This window comes from Triticum dicoccoides, chromosome 5B (genome assembly GCF_002162155.2).
Source record: "Triticum dicoccoides isolate Atlit2015 ecotype Zavitan chromosome 5B, WEW_v2.0, whole genome shotgun sequence".
NCBI lineage: Eukaryota > Viridiplantae > Streptophyta > Magnoliopsida > Poales > Poaceae > Triticum > Triticum dicoccoides.
In genome coordinates this window covers 699,472,714-699,490,525 of record NC_041389.1, presented here as the reverse complement: position 1 = coordinate 699,490,525, position 17,812 = coordinate 699,472,714, and the positions used below count along the sequence as shown (strand labels likewise).

At 44.8% G+C, this 17,812-nt stretch overlaps 1 protein-coding gene and 1 long non-coding RNA gene across 3 annotated transcripts; one reads left to right on the top strand and one right to left on the bottom strand.

Moving 5' to 3' along the window:
- The first annotated feature begins 5,723 nt into the window (after positions 1–5,723).
- Positions 5,724–6,514, top strand: LOC119306723. The gene is made up of 3 exons (XR_005149015.1): positions 5,724–5,784; positions 5,883–6,057; positions 6,159–6,514. It is a non-coding gene; the product is annotated as an uncharacterized LOC119306723 (long non-coding RNA).
- A 2,785-nt stretch (positions 6,515–9,299) lies between these two features.
- Positions 9,300–15,082, bottom strand: LOC119306722. 2 transcript variants are annotated; one of them, XM_037582867.1, is made up of 3 exons: positions 14,336–15,082; positions 13,117–13,218; positions 9,300–9,614 (listed from the first exon to the last, which is right to left on the bottom strand). In XM_037582867.1, the coding sequence occupies exons 1-2, from the start codon at positions 15,033–15,035 to the stop codon at positions 13,166–13,168; spliced, it is 753 nt and encodes a 250-aa protein (XP_037438764.1). In that variant the 5' UTR covers positions 15,036–15,082; the 3' UTR covers positions 9,300–9,614; positions 13,117–13,165. The 2 variants fall into 2 exon arrangements, with proteins under 2 accessions (XP_037438764.1, XP_037438763.1); XM_037582866.1 differs by lacking the exon at positions 9,300–9,614 and having other exon boundaries at positions 12,996–13,218.
- Positions 15,083–17,812: the final 2,730 nt, after the last annotated feature.

Here is a 17,812-nt window from a genome sequence, read left to right as displayed (position 1 = left end):
CTTGTTGTGCCAACAACACATGAGAGGACGCGTGCCCAATATTATTGTGGGCAAACCATTAACGTTCCCCAGCTGGGCGATGTGGTAATAACCGAGGAGCATATAATGCAGTATGAAATGCTCAAGATCACTGTTGGAAAACTCCTCGAAATCGAGCCCATGCCTCCGCTTAGAGAGGAGAAAATAAAATAGAAATATGTCCGGGGCCAACCTTTGGTCGAGCCAGACAAGATCAAGAACCTCCCAACGAGAATGTATGAATTGCATCGATGGTACATGAATATTACCAAGATTTCCAATCGAGTGTCCCTCATGGTGAATGTCAAGGAGGAGCATTACTTCCATGAGAAAACTCTATCTGTTAAGTATTCAGAACTATTTCAGTTATACAATCAGGACGCACTCGACAAATCTATCGTCAGTTGCTATTGTCTGTAAGTGATTTCTTTTTGTAATTTAAGTCTCAAGCTAGCTGTAGTGATCATTTTGATCAATCATTACATGTAATTATCCTTACTATATTCTTTTCTGTGGTATTATATGCAGGATGAAGATGTATAAAATGAAAAAATCTGAACGCTATGGCATTGGGTTCATTGACCCAAATACCATTAATGAGTACACATGGAATCTTCCAGTTTATCAAGCAAGTGTAGAGGAAAGCATGCTAGAGTTCTTCAAGTGCCTCAATACCAATGAAGATATACTACTTCCTTACAATTTCCTGTGAGTAACACTGTCTTGTACTATAAATTCTGTTTTTGCTTACTAGCTAGCTAGATATTAATAATTAAGTGTATAGGGTTTATGGTAGTTGATTAGTGTTATGCACATACCCGCTTAATTAAGACATGCAAACGTGTGCGCATGCAGTTTCCACTGGATCTTGTTAGACATTAAAGTTAACAAAGAACAGTTGAAGTACTGGACTCACTACTTAAAGAAGAAAAAGACTACACCATCGTGAAGGGGATAGTCAACAGTTAATTTCAATCATTATTAACTATATATCGACCTATTTAGTTCGTCATTTCCTGATATGAACTATTTAATAACCCCTTTATTAATTTTTTTTGCCGGCGGACAGGGCTTGGGCAAAGTTCATCAAGGTGACTCCAAACAAATGGGCAAAAAAAATGTTTTGATATCGACCAAAGGTAAGTAATTAAGTAGTACTAGCTAGCTAGCTACCATCTCTTTAATTCTTGTTTCAATACCATTAATTAATTATCATGCTTGATTAATCATTATCTGATTCAATTCCATTCTCGTAAAGGCCCTGAAGCAGGCGCAGATGGGTACATTTGTCAGAATACTATTCATACCATTGTCGATATCTAGTCACACAACTAATACACATGCATATTGATCGCCTTCTTAACAGTTCAGAGAGGTATGTGAGCAGCTCCTACCAGCGGACCGCATACTAGCACTTCAAGAGGAAATAGCGGGATTTTAGCTCGACCAGGTCATAGATCCCAAAGGAGAATACTATTACCCGCTATCGCTCCCATAAACCACTTGTCATCGTGCTCCGAAGGCACCAAGGCAACATGTAGGAGAAATTGTATATGTATATACATGTGTATGTGTGAATAATTAATGGTGTTGGTTGTGAGACATTCGATGATATATATTAATATATATACGCGGTTCTACGTACGAGAAAATCTATTTATATATATGCATAACGTGTACAATTTGTAGTATCGTAAAATACCAGCAAACAAAAAAGAACTAAATGAAAAATAAAACCACTCCCCCCCCCCCCCCCCAAACATTTAGTACCGGTTGGCACTTTAGCGCCGGTCCGTGCCGAACCGGTAGTAGGAGGGGGGGGGGCTTAGTCTCTACTATTTAACCGGCACTAAAGGCCCTAACGAACCAGCGCTAAAGCCCGGTTCTGCACTAGTGAACCTCACACATAGGTTCGGCACAAATGTGCCATAAAACATTACTGAAGACACAAACGGACCATACATGCAGAAATATTGTGAAGTATGACATATAGGCCAAACAAATGACATCTTCTCAACAGCAATATTCAGAAGTATGACCTAATTTTTACCAAGTGCTGTTACGGTTGGTTGGCGCATATAGAAATTGGTGAAGATAACATCCAATCCAATGATTAATTCGACACATTTTGCAAGGTTAGCACCACATTCGGTGACTTGTGCAAGTTTGTTTACAGCCACATCGAGCTGTTGACATTTACAAAATACTGAAGAACCTGCTTGAGTAAGTTGTTTCTGCATGTAATCGTGGGCTCATGGAAACAAATAATCCTACGTACCTGAACAGCAAGAAATCTCATCAGCAAAGCCGATTTCTGACCACTCGTGAGGGGTAAAAGAAAGACATTGCAAAAAATATCTAAAAGTTAAAACAGTAATAGGAAAACAGTTTTTACGAGTTCACATGCAACAATCAAACAAATGGTAGGCCACCAGAGGTGAACGTGTAGTGCAAGGCTTACCAGTCATTTGTGCGGGTAATGGTACATTCGTACAGGAAAGAGGTATATACACCATTTAAATGCCAGGGCACCGCATGTAGAAGAAACATTTGGTTTCAATTTTATACCTTTGGCTTAAGATTATTAGCACGTTGCGATTTATCGAACATGTTGACACACTTGGATGGTTAAAACCATACCGCACTAGCCTGTATCTTCCAGTCACTGTTTTGTTCTCATATGCACATATCAGCTCAAGATTGATGCACTATATATATAGCAAATGTATATTCGAGAAATGATATAAACTGATCTACATGATAAACTGCATCAAGCTAGCTAGCACATCGGCAGAATGAAGTGTGCAGATACAGGCTCCAAGAGAAAAAAAAGGGATAAAATCTGGGAGATAAAAAATGGATAAAGATTCCTGTAGGAAAAGCGCAAAATGACCACATTGTTCAAGGGACAAACGATCAGACTGCATTCTGTGTAACACTGGCACAATTGCGAATAATGTTGATCCGATGAACCACAAAATTATCAAACCAGGCAAGCAAAACAATGGACACGTGGTAGAAGATATCATTACCATCACCTCTTATAGACCAATAAAGAAGCCCAATCATCTCAACTGATGTACAACAGTTCAGCTTGATCATCTCCACCACCAGTGGTGATTCCTATGAGAAGAATGAGTCAACAAACCAATGGTAATTGTGTGCAATAAAACAACTGGGAAAGTTTTTCTACAAGGAATTGGAACAGTCAAGGAATGACATGTAATACAATATTCGAATAAGTCATCAAGGCATTGTACACATGTAATTTATTCAGTGATTTAGTTGACCAGGAAGCATTTTAGAATTGTTATGGTGTGAGCCTGCTCATTGCTGTAAGTCCAGAAAAAAGAACAGAGCATACACACAGCAAAGGAAATACAGGGATAGCGGGAAGTATGCACTTTTCCTACTCACCTGAAAAAATAATGTTGAGTACAGAACAAAGAAAAAAACATACCAAGCTAAATACCACCATAATATGAAGCTTAAGCAATTAACAGGGGACCTATTGACATTACAATCCGCTAGCTTAAACTGAAAGAGAAAAGAGTTCTGCATTTAATTAATCAGTTCTTTCGGAATAAGTTTCATGAAAACTCATCATCTATACTAAAGGATGGTTCATGTACTTGAAAACATCTACAAGGTAGATATAGTTCAGGAGATTAGGATGAGCTATGCGACATTGGAAACTATGTAAATACCTGGTCCTGGAGTGTAGAAACTTCTGTAAGGAAAAAGGAACCAGCCACTAATACCCCTCTGTAACCTCTCAATCTGCATGGACTTGAGATGGAACATGTAAGTGTGAGGATGCACATGAATGAAGATCACATTAGCATCTTCAGCATAGCCAGCTAGCCCCACTCGATCCATACATGCTGCCACTACTTGTGGCGCAAGAAGCTTCTCCAGATCAATGACCCTGCGATGCGTCCATGATACCACCCCATCGATGCTAGCTACCCTTGACCACAAATGAAGGCTGAATCGATCAAGACGGGCAAAACCTAGACAACCATCCTCTGCTAGCATGATTATACCAAATCCGTCATCTGGCAACTCAATTAAATCCAGGCTATTTTTATCCAAATCAAATTCAACGATGCTGTCATCATCCAATCGCCAGTAAAGCGTGTTTCCAACATGAGCCGCCGGCTTTAAATCAACCATTGAATTTGTATGAATCGGAGTGATCTCACCCCAGACGCCAGTCTTGGATGAGTAGACGCAGGCGGAGGTGATGAAATCCCCCCAACTGCCGAACGTCAACGCCACGAGGAACGGGCACGAATGACAGTCGCCGTGCTCGGCGTGCCCAGCCGCGCAGAGAACCGCGCCAGTGTACTCGTTCTCCAGATGCGCCTGCGTGGGGAGCGGCAGGTAGCGCTTGTCGCCGTTCATGGGGTTCCAAACGAGGAGCTTCCCGTCTCGTCGGTCGAGGAGGAGGGCGCGGCCGTGGTGGCAGTCCAGGGCCAACCAGTCGTCCTTGCGCATCGTGGCCGCAGCGGGGACGGCGAAGGCGTCGGAGCTGGGTACGAAGAGGGGAGATCTCGGCTGGTTGCTGAAGAAGCCGAGCACGGGAGGCGTCCCGCCGTGGAACTCGCGGAAGAGGCGGAGGAAGCGGGCGTCGTGGCCGAGGCCGCGCCAGTGCTTGCAGACGAAGGAGGCGCGGAAGAGGTGGATCGGCTCCGGCGGGAGGCGGTGGAGGATCTCCACGAGCATGTCGTCCGGGAGAAGCGGAAGCTGAGGCGGCGAATCGGCATGGCGGCGGTCGCCGGCGAGCTCGTCCATGGGGATTAGGGATTGGGGGGAAATGGTGTCGAGGTTTTCGTGTTTCATTTCCTTTTTTCTTTTACGCCTTCGGTTTCATTTCACATTATTTGCACCTTCAGTTTTCTAACTTTTATGTCTTGGATGATGTTCAATTATTTCCATAACTGGCAGACGTATATGAGATTTTCAAAAAAAATCATGCACTGAAAACATCATGAAAAGCCACAAAAATACATGCCTAGCCGAAATTTATCTCTACTCCTAATGGAGCAGTTGGTAGGATTGCGTCCACGGTTTATTTTCGTCTGGTTATATTTCGTCTGGTTTATTTTCGTCCGGTTTATTTTCGTCCGGTTTATTTTCGTCTCTACTCCTAATGGAGCAGTTGGTAGGATTGCGTCCACGGTTTATTTTCGTCTGGTTATATTTCGTCTGGTTTATTTTCGTCCGGTTTATTTTCGTCTCATATCCCACCACCATATCTCCTCACATTGATTTTTTTACCCTCACAATAAAAACTTTCCTAACTTTTCCAAAGTTTCCTAACTAGACACGTTATAAACGGGCATGTACCGATAGCACGTTATCAATTAATAAAATTTTGTTTTATGACAATCAATTCCAAATCCTAATTTTCCTAATGCATCGATCTTTGCCTTTTTTAAGTAGTTATTTTGATAGGGAGGGTTTAGCCACGAAAATCATCCCTCCATCGTCGGCTGCATCCCTCACCCACGTCGCTGTTGCAGGATCTTCATCCGTCATCCTGAGCATTTGGGGCGGCGATGCGGGCGAGCTTCACGATAGTGGGGAGGACCAGGCCGCGGTGAAGGCAGGTCATGCGCTCCTCACGCTCCACGAACGGAACCTGCGCACGGAGGCGGTAGCGCGGGGTGGCAGCCGGCAATGAGGCGGTCGCGCTACGTGACGAGCTACGGGTCCCCCTTTGTGATGTTTTGGCATCGCTCCTTCATCGCACATCCTCAGGTTCCTCTTGCCCTTCCCTTCCTCTGTCCTCCTCTCCCATCTCTATGCTTTCACGTGCATCCAATTTTGATTCCTCGTGTGATATATACCAAACATAGGTACGTCAATTCACTTCCTTCCCTTCCCTTCGTCCCTCGGTCCCACGCTCGTGGCGCTGAAGTGGTGGCAACAGGCGATGGCGGTGGTGTCGCTGATGGCGGCGAGGACAGCATGTGGCAGCTCCCGAAGCATGAACACGACCGCACCTCGGGCCTGCCGTCTGCCAAGATATGGGTGAGTTCTCGTGCTGCCAACCATAAACCCTCATGTCCTACAAATTCCTCAAACCCTACCGTCTTGATCCCGTCCACGCTCTGATCCAAAGGACGATGCAGCTCTGGCCGATTGACAATGGAGGTTTGGGATCCTTCCTCTCAGCACCCACTCCTGGAAGAATCAGCGGTGCGCCACGCCGATTGAACCCCGTCGAGATCACTCGCCAAGATTGCTATTCTGAAGTTTATTGTAAAGAAAGTGAAGAGTGAGACAGGATCCGTTTATTTTCAACCGGTTTATTTTTAACCAGTTTATTTCCATCAAATTACCCCCACCCCCACGCCCACCCACCGAAACGCGCCCAGCGAACCGGGGAGAGATCCATTGATTTGGCTAAGGTAGGAAAGAATCTATTATTTGTTTGCTAAAGCAAATTGCATTAATGGGAGAGATCCGTTGATTTGGCTAAGGTAGGAAAGAATATATTATTTGTTTGCTAAAGCAAATTGCATTAATGAAAGAGATCCGTTGATTTGGCTAAGATAGGCAAGAATCTATTATTTGTTTTCTAAAGAAAATTGCATTAATGAGAGAGATTTGTTGATTTGGCTAAGATCGGCGGTTTTGAGTAAAGTTATCTTTACTGTAGACATATAATGACAATTAATCAAGTATCAACATCATTGCATGCTTATTGTGTGGAATGTGTGTCCCAATGTTGACAGAAGGTATAAAAAGATTGTCTTGGAATTATTATTGTCTTGGGAAGATATTGCCCTGAATTCTCATTTCTCATCAGAAATTTAGTATCTATTTTCGTTGATCTTATTTGCAACATGTACAAGTCAGTAATAATCTAAGGGGGTGCCATACCGGAGAAGATTATGATAGTTGGACAAGAAACTTGGTACTGTCGTGTAAGGTAAAGGTAGGAGAAATAGGAGATAAAAGCATGCATGGTGGGAGAAGGAAGTCGAATGTCGCGTGGTAGCTCAGACATGGAGTGTGGAAGAAAGACAATGACGAGATGCATGTATCTACTAGATCATGACCATGAGATATCATCCCATAGAAATGACCTTTGACTCTCATGTCACATGAATTTTTTCTTTGTATGTATATATTTGTTAATCCGTGGCAACGCACGGACACTTAGCTAGTAATTCTTTGCATACGACTTTATTAGGAGAAATTGTATTTTGCAAATGCGAATGGCCATGTTGCTTTATTCTGAAATGCAAGTCACCCCAATTCCACTCCCGCCCACCAAACCCTAGCAGCCCTTCACCTCCACCAGTGCCCCTCCCCCTCGTCGCCGCCGGCAAAGTTCGCGCGATCTCAGGATGGCGAATGCGAGACACCTTTCGCATATTCCTCCTTCGTCGTTGGAGCACCTTTCTTGTTGTGAGCCGCCATCGCGCCATCTAGTGGTTGCATCATGGCGTCGCCGGCTTCTGCAACACGCTGCTCCGCCCCCTTCCTAGTTGGATCGCAGTTGGCTTATGGCCTCTTCACGTTGCTCCAAGCCTCCCTTGGCTGGAATGTCTTCGGCTTGCAGTCTCGCTGAGCCCCTGGTTTCCTGAAGGCATCGTCTAGAAGTCAGCTTAGTTGTCGTGTTGGATAACTTCTCATTGCAGGAATGTCGATTGGTTTGATAATGGTGGTAGTGCGACTGGCATGGGGTCAACGGCGGTTGTTCATTTGTTCTTTGGGGTATGGACCTTTGGCACCGCAAGGCGGACATTTGTTTCCCCTCATGAATGGTTATCGGCCTTGTTGATTTGCTTGCTCAAGACCCTCCCATGGCCGTGGATGATTTGAAGTGAGCTTTGTGCTCTCGGTGATGTCGCGGTTCATCTTTTGTCATTGATGGTGCAAGATGCCTTTCCAACTTGCTAATCGTTCTGATTATCTATGATGGAGCTCCCAGTCAATGTTCGTGTATCGGTTGCACTTGTTGATTCTGGATGCTCCTGAGTTGCACCATGGGCTCAGGTTGCACGCCATTGCGGTGCGTTAGGTTGCTTGTAAAGTTCTAATATTGTGATCCCTCGACGACACCTCCCATCTAGTGGTGTCTTTCATGGTGATTTTCCTGTTGTCTGCTAGCTAGGTGTGCCTTGTTCTCAATGTATTTCTCTCTCTCTCTCTCTTCTTCCGTTACTCTTGTTACATGTACGGTATTCAACCCGGTTTCTCTCATAAACGACGCCAACTTGTTTAGGTTTTGTTCTGATTTTTCATATAAACTGGATCAGTCAAAGCCTATAAGGGGTGACTCTTGACTTTGAAGATATTTAGGTGGGAGGATGACTCCTCCTCCACCCCCCCCCCTTCCCCGCGGGTGATTCCTAAAAAAGGATTATTTGGACTCGCAAACTTCGCAATCACATGTTGTGCTTATATAATTTTTTATATAGCTTTTCATCACGCATTTTGGATAAAAAATATTTAATAATTGCGAGTACTTGAACTAGTTGAACATCAGTGCATTCTATGTGCTGAAAAAAGATGCCAAAACATTGACTCGTGGAGTTACACCTGTTATGAGCATGAATGTGAAACTAATATTTTTTTTATCACCTCACGACTAGCGTTGACATCCTCACTACTAGGTTGTTTGATTGCATCATGGGGAAAATAAAGGATCATTTTCAAGATGTTTGAGTGAATGCTAAAATTCATATGGAATTTAGTACAAAAGAATCATCGAGAAAAATTCCTATAGGATTCTCTCCTACAAATCAAATGACTATCATAGGAACACTAAATAACTTTTGAATCGCTGCAGATGTTTCTATGCTTTGTATGAAATCTCTTTAACCCTGCAAAAAAAATCTTTTAAATTTTCTATAAAATGGTTCTCAGGTACAAACAATAAATTGCGAATAAACACTAACTATCTGTAGGTGAGATTCGGCTAGCCACTCAGACTCTAGAAAGGTGCACAAGGCTGTGCAAATTCAGGTGCTCATGATCATGTACCCAAAACTCTAAATCCAATTCAAACAGAAGACATGCGAAGAGATAGCCTTCAAGAACATCTGAAGCCTTCTATCAGCGAAAAACATCTCATCCAAATCTACAATTTCAATTTGCTAAAAGAACTGCATCACAGCCACTTGCCTGGAATGTCATGCTATCATGGCATCACATCGACGAATAACAAAGTTACCTAACACATCACATACCTTAGTGTAACAGACATGCACCCAAGTCATATCATATATCGAGAGAGCAGGATTACAGACCGACGGAAACAACATGCCGGTTTTGGCACAAATGCACCATCAAGCATTACTAGAAGCACAAACAGAACACACAAGAGGCCAAACAAATGCCATCTTCTCAACAACAATATTCTGACGTCTGACATACTTTTTAGTTTTTACCAAGCGCTGTTAAAGTTTGTTAACGCACATAGAAATTGCTAAAGATAACATCCGATGATTAATTCAGCACCTTTTGCAAGGTTAGCATCACATTTGGCGACTTGTACAGCCACATTGAGCCGCGAACATTTACAAAATGCTAAAGAACCAGCATGTAGTCACAGCAACAAAGAACCTGGGTACCTGCACAGCAAGCAATCTCATCAGCAGAACTGATTTCGACTACTCAGGAGGGGCAAAAGAAAGACATTCAAAAAATATCTGCAAGTGTAAACAGCAATAGGAAAACAAGTGTCTACGAGTTAACATGCAACAAAAAACAAACAATAGGCCGCCAGAGGCGAACATGTACTGCAAGTGTGGCGGTACATTTGTACAGGACAGAGGTAGTACCATGTAAATGCCAGGGGCGTATATAGAAAATGCAGATTTTAGAAATGATATAGAACTGACTGACATGATGAATTGCGTCAAGCTAATACATCAGCATCAAGCTAGTACATCAGCAGAATGAAGTGCCCAGATCCAGCTCCAAGAGAAAACTCGGATAAAGTCTGGGAGATATAGTCATCTAATCTAAGACTATTTCAAGGATGAGTGCTCTGGAGCAGTCGATTTGCAAGTATGCATAGGAACCTACGAAGAGTGTTGTACGCCCAGCACTTGGTTTGACTTTTGATTCACTTGGTGAGGCATATGACTACTACAATTTGCACTTCTGGGAGATCGGTTTCGGAATTAGATATGGTAAGAGTAGACTCAACGCCGAGAGGACAATGTGCATGCACGAAATAGTCTGCGGTTGCTCGGTGAGTACCGATTTTTGATTACCTACGTATGAAGCTAAAGTGGTAGGCAAGGGCGGACCTAGACTGAAGATTACCCGGTGTCCACATAGAAGGGCACATCAAAAAATCAATGACCTACACACACTAAATCAATGGATTATCTTAAGCAAGTGTAGATTGGACCCGGTGCCAGTGACACCGGGTAGCTGTACGTAGCTACACCCCTGGTGGTAGGCGTGCCTTTGCTGCGCAATTATTGTAAAACTGTACCGACTTTCTGTTTGTTGTAATGTATGCAGGGGAAACCAGAGGCAGAAAATAGTAGATCGTGCAGGTGCTAGTGTCCGTTGTTGATTAGATTTTTGCGAGCGTCGGACATCAGCTGGTAAGGGCGGTAGTCCAGGTCGTATGGGCAAACCTGAGCCGTCTCTAGCTATGGCTGTACTTCACGTCTGCGTGTGGGGCCGCTGTGCGGAACTTGTCGAGTGTTTGGAAGGGGGATTTGATGAGCAGTGAGGCTGAGAAGTAGTGGAAAGGGACCTCATGGCAATGGCGTGTGCGGCGGCTGCGACTTCTTGCGGCGGAACAGCGATGGAAGGCAGCGGGATCGAGTTCCCGCTGGATCTAGTTGACCGGTGAGTTTCTTTACCCTAGTGCCCGTCTATGGATTTGTGTGCTTCCGTGAGTTTCCCAACTTCCAGCCGCAGCTTTTGACTCTAGCTGTGGCGCAGGCGAAGATTTATTTGGAATGTGAGTGAGACATTTTTAAAAATTCAAAAGTGAGTGCTGATTTTGAGGAATTATGATTGAAGCTGATTTGTATGTTGTCATAAGTCTGTATGTGACGCAGACTTACAAACGACTGGGCTTCTGCCATTGAGAAGGAATGCAGCCAATGAGAGAGCATTGGAATGTTGGCGTATTTGTGACCTATCTAGGGCGGCACTGGAGTGGGTTGATCAAGCCAACAGTTATCCCCATCGAACTGAAGGTTACTATTGTGTCACACATTTTATCATGGTTTGTGTGTGGTGCTTAGTTATCTAATGCAGTTCATTTCTTTTGAAGTTGCTGGTGTGCAAGCAAGGAATATGCAGACCATGGTCTGAGATGTGGAAAACATTGGAGGTGAGTCCCTTTTGGTAGAGATCAGTTGTTGACAGGGACAAATCGATTATGTATTTATGATGGTTCGACTTAAGGGAGATCCTCATGGCCAGCGGATTATTTGTGCTGACGCAGGAGCAGCTCTGATGAATGGGGTACAGTGCGATGACAACAATGCTGCTATGGGTGAAGATGGTGTGAGCAGGGAGAACTCAAGCTGAGCTTATCCTGTGATGCATAAATGTTATGGAAGGGCACTGCTGGATCGGAACACGTGCACTCGGAGTTTGGTGTTGATCAGAATAAAATGTGATAACTAGTTTTGTTAATCTGTGTGTTGTAGTATGAGTATTTTTCTGGTGTGTTTCAGTGAGCATTTGCTCCACCCTTGTTCCTCCAATTCGGTATGTGAGGTCAAACTGTGGTGTGCACATGGTTGGGAGATAGCTAATTGCTCTGATATGGTCTATATGTGAGTGATGAGGACTTATGTCTTTCCTGCATTTTGAGATAACCACACAGTGCCGCTGTTGGAGGGTGGGTTTGTGCCCAGTGGGATCCAAAATCTGAAAGCATAAGACTGAATGCCTAGGTGCTGCTTTTGGTAGCCAGCAGAAGAGATTTTAAACCGAAGAACATCAATTGTTGGAATGGCACCGCCCGAGTCGGAAGCAGCTGCAAACGGCACGACCATGAGGTCTGCCGCCATGGACGACAGAACAAATATGGAGGGTCGGAAAAAATCTTTCTCTGATCTGGGTGTTGCGTCGAGGTTTACTTTTGCCTCGTCGAGAGTTTTTTATCCGGGTGTTTTCGGTGTTCACTGGCTCTTTTACGACGAGCTCGTCAGCGGCCGCGTGGAGCACGACCAGCAGCCTGCCGGAGCAAGCGGGGAAAGTTGCATACGAGGTGAGCACCGGTAGTTCATGCTTCGTTTTTTTTTTTTTTTGGGAACGACATGCTTCGTTCTTTTGGTGAGCACGTGCAGTATGAGGACGCCATGACTTTCAGGGTGAAGTTGTCCAGATGGAGCGCCGTGCAGCCAACAGTCAACACGACCCAGAAGGGCGATGATACGGGCGTCCGTTATATTGGCCGTGGCCTCGGGATGGCTCAGCCTGGCTCAGGAAAAAGACTGGGCCGTGCCCGTTTCAGCTGATCCGCGATTGCATTAACTTCTGGCGTTGAAATAAATGCGCCAGCGCAGCTGCCCATATCAGAGACGATACACACCGAATACTGACTGTAATACATTCGAGGGCGCAAATCTTTATGCGAACGGACGTGTTTGATTTCGGGATCAGCTGAGCACAGGGGCGGCGCCAGGGGTCTTCTTGGGTATTCGGTTGAATACCCAAGATTTTGACAAACCATTGAAATTTTATATAAAACTGGCAATTTTTTTTGCAAAATAGTGATGATTTGGGCAAAATGAATACTCTCCTTTAAAATGAATACCCACCCTCTAGAACCTGGCGCCGCCACTGGCTGAGCACGGTCTCAGAATCGAATATCCGAGATATAGTCATCTAATCTAAGACCAGAGAAAGAGAAGTGAAGACTTCTCTATCAAAACTTTGTTGCTGAGAAAGAATGGGACAAGGGCAAATGAAACGATCACGTTGTTCAAGGGGAAAAGGATCAGACTGCATTCTGTGTAACACTGGCACTGCAGTTTCTTAGGTCTTACCATTTGCAAAGAATATTGGTCCGTTGAACCACAAAATTATCAAATAACGCAAGCAAACCAGTAGACAGGTAGTAAAAGATACTATTACATGATACATCACCTCTTAGACCAGAGAAGTGTGACAGAAGATGTGAAAGCACAATCATCTCTCAACTGCCGTTCAACAGTACAGCTTGATCATCTCCACCACCAGTGGTGATTCCTATGAGAAGAATGAGTAAATAAACCAATGACATCATGGGCAATAAAACAACTGAGAAGAGCTTTTGCTGCAAAATTGGGAACGATTAAAAAATTGCATATAATACAATATTAAACTAATTCACCAAGTCACTGTACACCAACTACCTCAAAACGAAAGATATGTCATTCAGCAATTCACTTTACCAGGAATCATTTTTAGAACTGTTTAGGTGTGAGCTCATTCCTTGTTATAAGTCCAGAGAAGAGAGAACAGAGCATACACACAATTAAGTTTCGGCATAATACATCAAAAGGAATATGAGAAAATATGCCCTTCTACTCACCTGAACAAAGAACGCTAAGCAGAGAATTAAGAAACAAAAATACCACCCTCAATCCCCACATAATATGAAGCTTAAGCAATTAACATTAACAAGACACCATATTGACATTAAAATCCACTAGCTTAAACTGAAAGAAAATCTCAGTCGCTTGCTTCCTGAATTGATCAATTCTCATGTGTCAGTGTTTATATTATCCAGTGCCACGACAAGGCCACAAGAACGGAACGGTTATAAATTGCTGGTGGGGAACAGCTATATTGTTCTTTTAAGTGAATTGCAAGCGATTTATTTTACTAGCTTCCTGACTGATTAGATCTAAATATGTATGGAACAGAGGAACATCAAGAAATTGCTATCCCCGTGCTACAATTAGGCTAGTATATCCATTGATATGTTGCAAAAAAATGGTTGGATTTGGGTCCGGATGCAAAAACACGCGAAACAGTTGCAAGGAAATATGAAAGGACTACCTATACATTGTTTGAGTTGTGAAATACCAAAAGGGTAATTTTCCAGCACATGAACGATTAATTGGTAAACTTGAACAACAATGATTAGTTTGATAAGAACACTACATAATGAGGGGAACACGAGAACCAGCAGCAGGGCAGGAGGAATAGGCAAAGTATAAATGGTTCATCATTTAGTAAGCAGTTCTTTCCAAAGGAGTTCATGAAAACTTGTCACCCGTAGTGAAGTGAACAGTAGCTCATGCACTTGAAAACACTAACATGGTAGATGCAATTTGGAGAAAATGAAGTGAACTTTGCAACATCGAAATAATGGCAATACCTGGGGTGTAGAAACTTGTGTAAGGAAAGACAAACCAATAGGTCCCTTTCTCTGACACCTCCTCAATATGCATGGAGTTCAGATGGATCATATAGATGCTTGGATACACATAAATGAAGATCACATTAGCGTCTTCAGCGTAGCCAACTGGAAACACTCGATTCATACACGCTGCCACTACTTCTGGTGCAAGAAGTTTCTCCAGATCAATGACCCTGCGATGTGTCCATGATCTTACCCCATCGATGCTAGCTGCCCTTGACCAGAAATGAAGGCTGAATTGATCAACACCGGCAAAACCTAGACCACCATCCTCTATCAGTATGATGATAATCTGTCCGGCATATGGCACCTCGATGAAATCCAAGCTATTCTTATCCAAATCTAACTCAATGATGCTATCATTTTCAGACAGCCAGTAAAGTGTGCTTCCAAGCAGAGCTGTCGGGCTTGCATCAACTATTGAATCACGAATATGAATCGAAGTGATCTCACCCCAAACGCCGGTCTCGGACGAGTAGACGCAGGCAGAGGTGATGAGATCTCTGTGGTTGCTGAACACCAATGCCACGAGGAACGGGCACCAATGGCAGTCGCCGTGGTCCGAGTGGCCAGCCGCGCAGAGAACCGCGCCATCGTACTGGACAATCTCCAGATGGGCTTGAGTGGGGAATGGTAGGTAGCGCTCGTCGCCGGTCATGGGGTCCCAGACGAGGAGCGTCCTGGTGCGGTTGTTGTGCAGGAGGGCGCGGCCGTGGCGGCAGTCGAGGGTCCGCCACTCGCCGTGGCGCATCGAGGCGGTGGAGAGCGCGAAGCCGCCAGAGGTGGGGACGAAGAGGGAATGCCCCAGCTGGTTGTGGAAGAAGCCGAGCACGGGAGGCGTGCCCCCGTGGAACTCGCGGAAGCGGCAGCGGAAGCGGGCGTCGTGGACGAGGCTGCGCCAGTGCTTGGAGACGACGGAGGCGCGGAAGAGGTGGATGGGCTCCGGCGGGAGGCGGAGGAGGATCTCCCTGAGCAGGTCATCCGGGGGAAGCTGAAGCGGGGACGGATCGGCACGGCTGCGGCCGCCGGCGAGCTCGCCGGGGTTTGGAGATTGGGGGAAATGGTGTCGATCGAGGGTTTCAGTTTGGGGATTGGGGAAGAAGTGTTGCCGTGACATTCTCTTCTGGTTAACTGTTTATTCACCATGGAGGAATTGACGTTCCGGTAAATCTACGTCAGATTGAGCAAACTAGCGAATTCCCTTTTCTACCCATCCTGAATCCTGAAAAAGCAAACCGATATCCCTTTTTATTTTGCGAAAAGATTAGATCTATCATAAAATTTCCCCGGAAATACAAAGCATCTCAAACATAATAAACATTACACCAAGATTCCGAGACCATCGAACGACCACTGCTGCCACCAAAACGAACCGTCGAATCGCCGATGTTGCCGCTTCCCTACCGGAGTCGGCTTGACCTTGTCGATAATAGTCAGGAAGTCTTCATGCACTTGCCTCGAAGAACCACCGCCCTGGAGCCGCAGTCATCGCCCTTGAACCTCTTGCATAGATCCGAAGCACATGACACCAAATCTCGCCACATGACGAGAAACGCTAACCTCACTGCCCCAAGGAGACGGCAAGAATCTACGCCGGAGCTCCGTCGACTACGACCCGATGAACGAAGTCGGAGCCTGGAAGAGAAACTCAAAGAAGAAGCGCCACCATCCCCCTGAGCCCCGCACCTGCAAGGGCTACAAAATGCTAACCTAAACCACTAACCGGAGCGAAGGCACCGGGATTCCCCTCCCAGCCACCGGCCGTCGGAGCGGCAGGAGAGGGGAGGCGAACCCATGAACTCGCCGGTGAAGTTTGGAGGGGAGGAGTTTTGTAACATCTCGGAGCTTTTCCATAGTTAAAATTGGTTTTATTAATTTAATAATTAATTTGAATAAATTTTTTATACATTTTTAAATGATGAATAAATAAACCCCTCTCCTTTTTGGTGTTTGGTTTTTGAGACTCAATCCGAAACTATCAGACACGATCTTGTTGTGATATTTGGGAGGTACCCAAACTATTTCGTAACATTTGTGCAAGCCTAGCTATCATCCGTATGAAAACCTTTTGTTTATTATGGAAATGGAGATATTTTATAAATATATGCCAAACGGTCTTTGATATAGTTAGGATAATTTATGTGGTCTCGGAATGTCTAGTGAGGCTACGTTTCAAATTTCATCCAAAACGAAGTTCGTTTGCTACCCAAATCTTTAAATATGCGAGACATATTTCTCAGTCTAAATAATAAAACATTGACGAATAAAACTTGTTGTTTGGCCGAAACCTCCTACTGCACAGCCATAGTCCACCTTAGCTCCACCTCACTTACCTCAGATCAGAGTCGTCGGATCACCATCCAACGGATAGGAGCAAACCACCCAAAGCCACCTCTCCTAAATAGACCTCTCCATTGAGAACCAACCTCCCACTCTCTAGCTTTTTCCCTCTCTAAAATTTTGCAACCATACCCCTGTAGACCCCACCTCCTCCAAATCCTAAAACCTAGCCACCTCAAACCTTGATCTAAGGGTCTAGATTCGCCAAAAAAGCCCATCCCAAACAATGTCCGGCGTCGGGCCAGACATGTCCATGCGACCAGACAAAATTGCAGCCACCGCAGACTACAACGCCGGTGCTTGTCCTCGAGCTCGCGCTTCATTTCCTGACGTCTAACGCCTCTCGCCATCCGACCACCGGGGCAACCAGCGACGATTAACAGAGCCACCAGCGGGAACCACCAACCGCCACGCCTCGCCCCTGCTCTCCCGTCCTTCTCCGACTTCCTCCCCTTTCTCTCCCGAGCTCTCTCTCATCTCGCCTTCTCTCTCAGGAACCTCCATGGCATATGTTGAATGGTCGACTTCACCCAACGTCAAGCAGATTATTAACATAAACGTATAAAGAGGATATCAAATCCTAATACTAAACGATCTTAAACATACAAGGGTTCATACATATCCCCGAGAACTAGGATCTACTCGCATATCGTGGGTACAAACATCACGGTGTGGATCATGACAAACATAGTGATTGCACAAGAGTAATACAAGATTGAATCCACTCCAACTACTGTATTACATGTTGGGGAACGTAGCAATAATTCAAAATATTCCTACGTATCACCAAGATCAATCTAGGAGATTCTAGCAACAAGAGAGAGAGAGAGGGAGTGCATCTTCATACCTTTGAAGATCGCTAAGTGGAAGCGTTACAAGAACGCGGATGATGGAGTCGTACTCGCGGCGATTCAAATCGTGGAAGATCCGATCTAGCACCGAACGAACGGCGCCTCCGCGTTCAACACACTTACAGCCCGGGGACATCTCCTCCTTCTTGATCCAGCAAGGGGAGAGGAAAAGTTGAGGGAGAGCTCCGTCAGCACGACGGCGTGGTGGTGGAGCTTGTGGTATTTCTGCAGGGCTTCGCCAAGC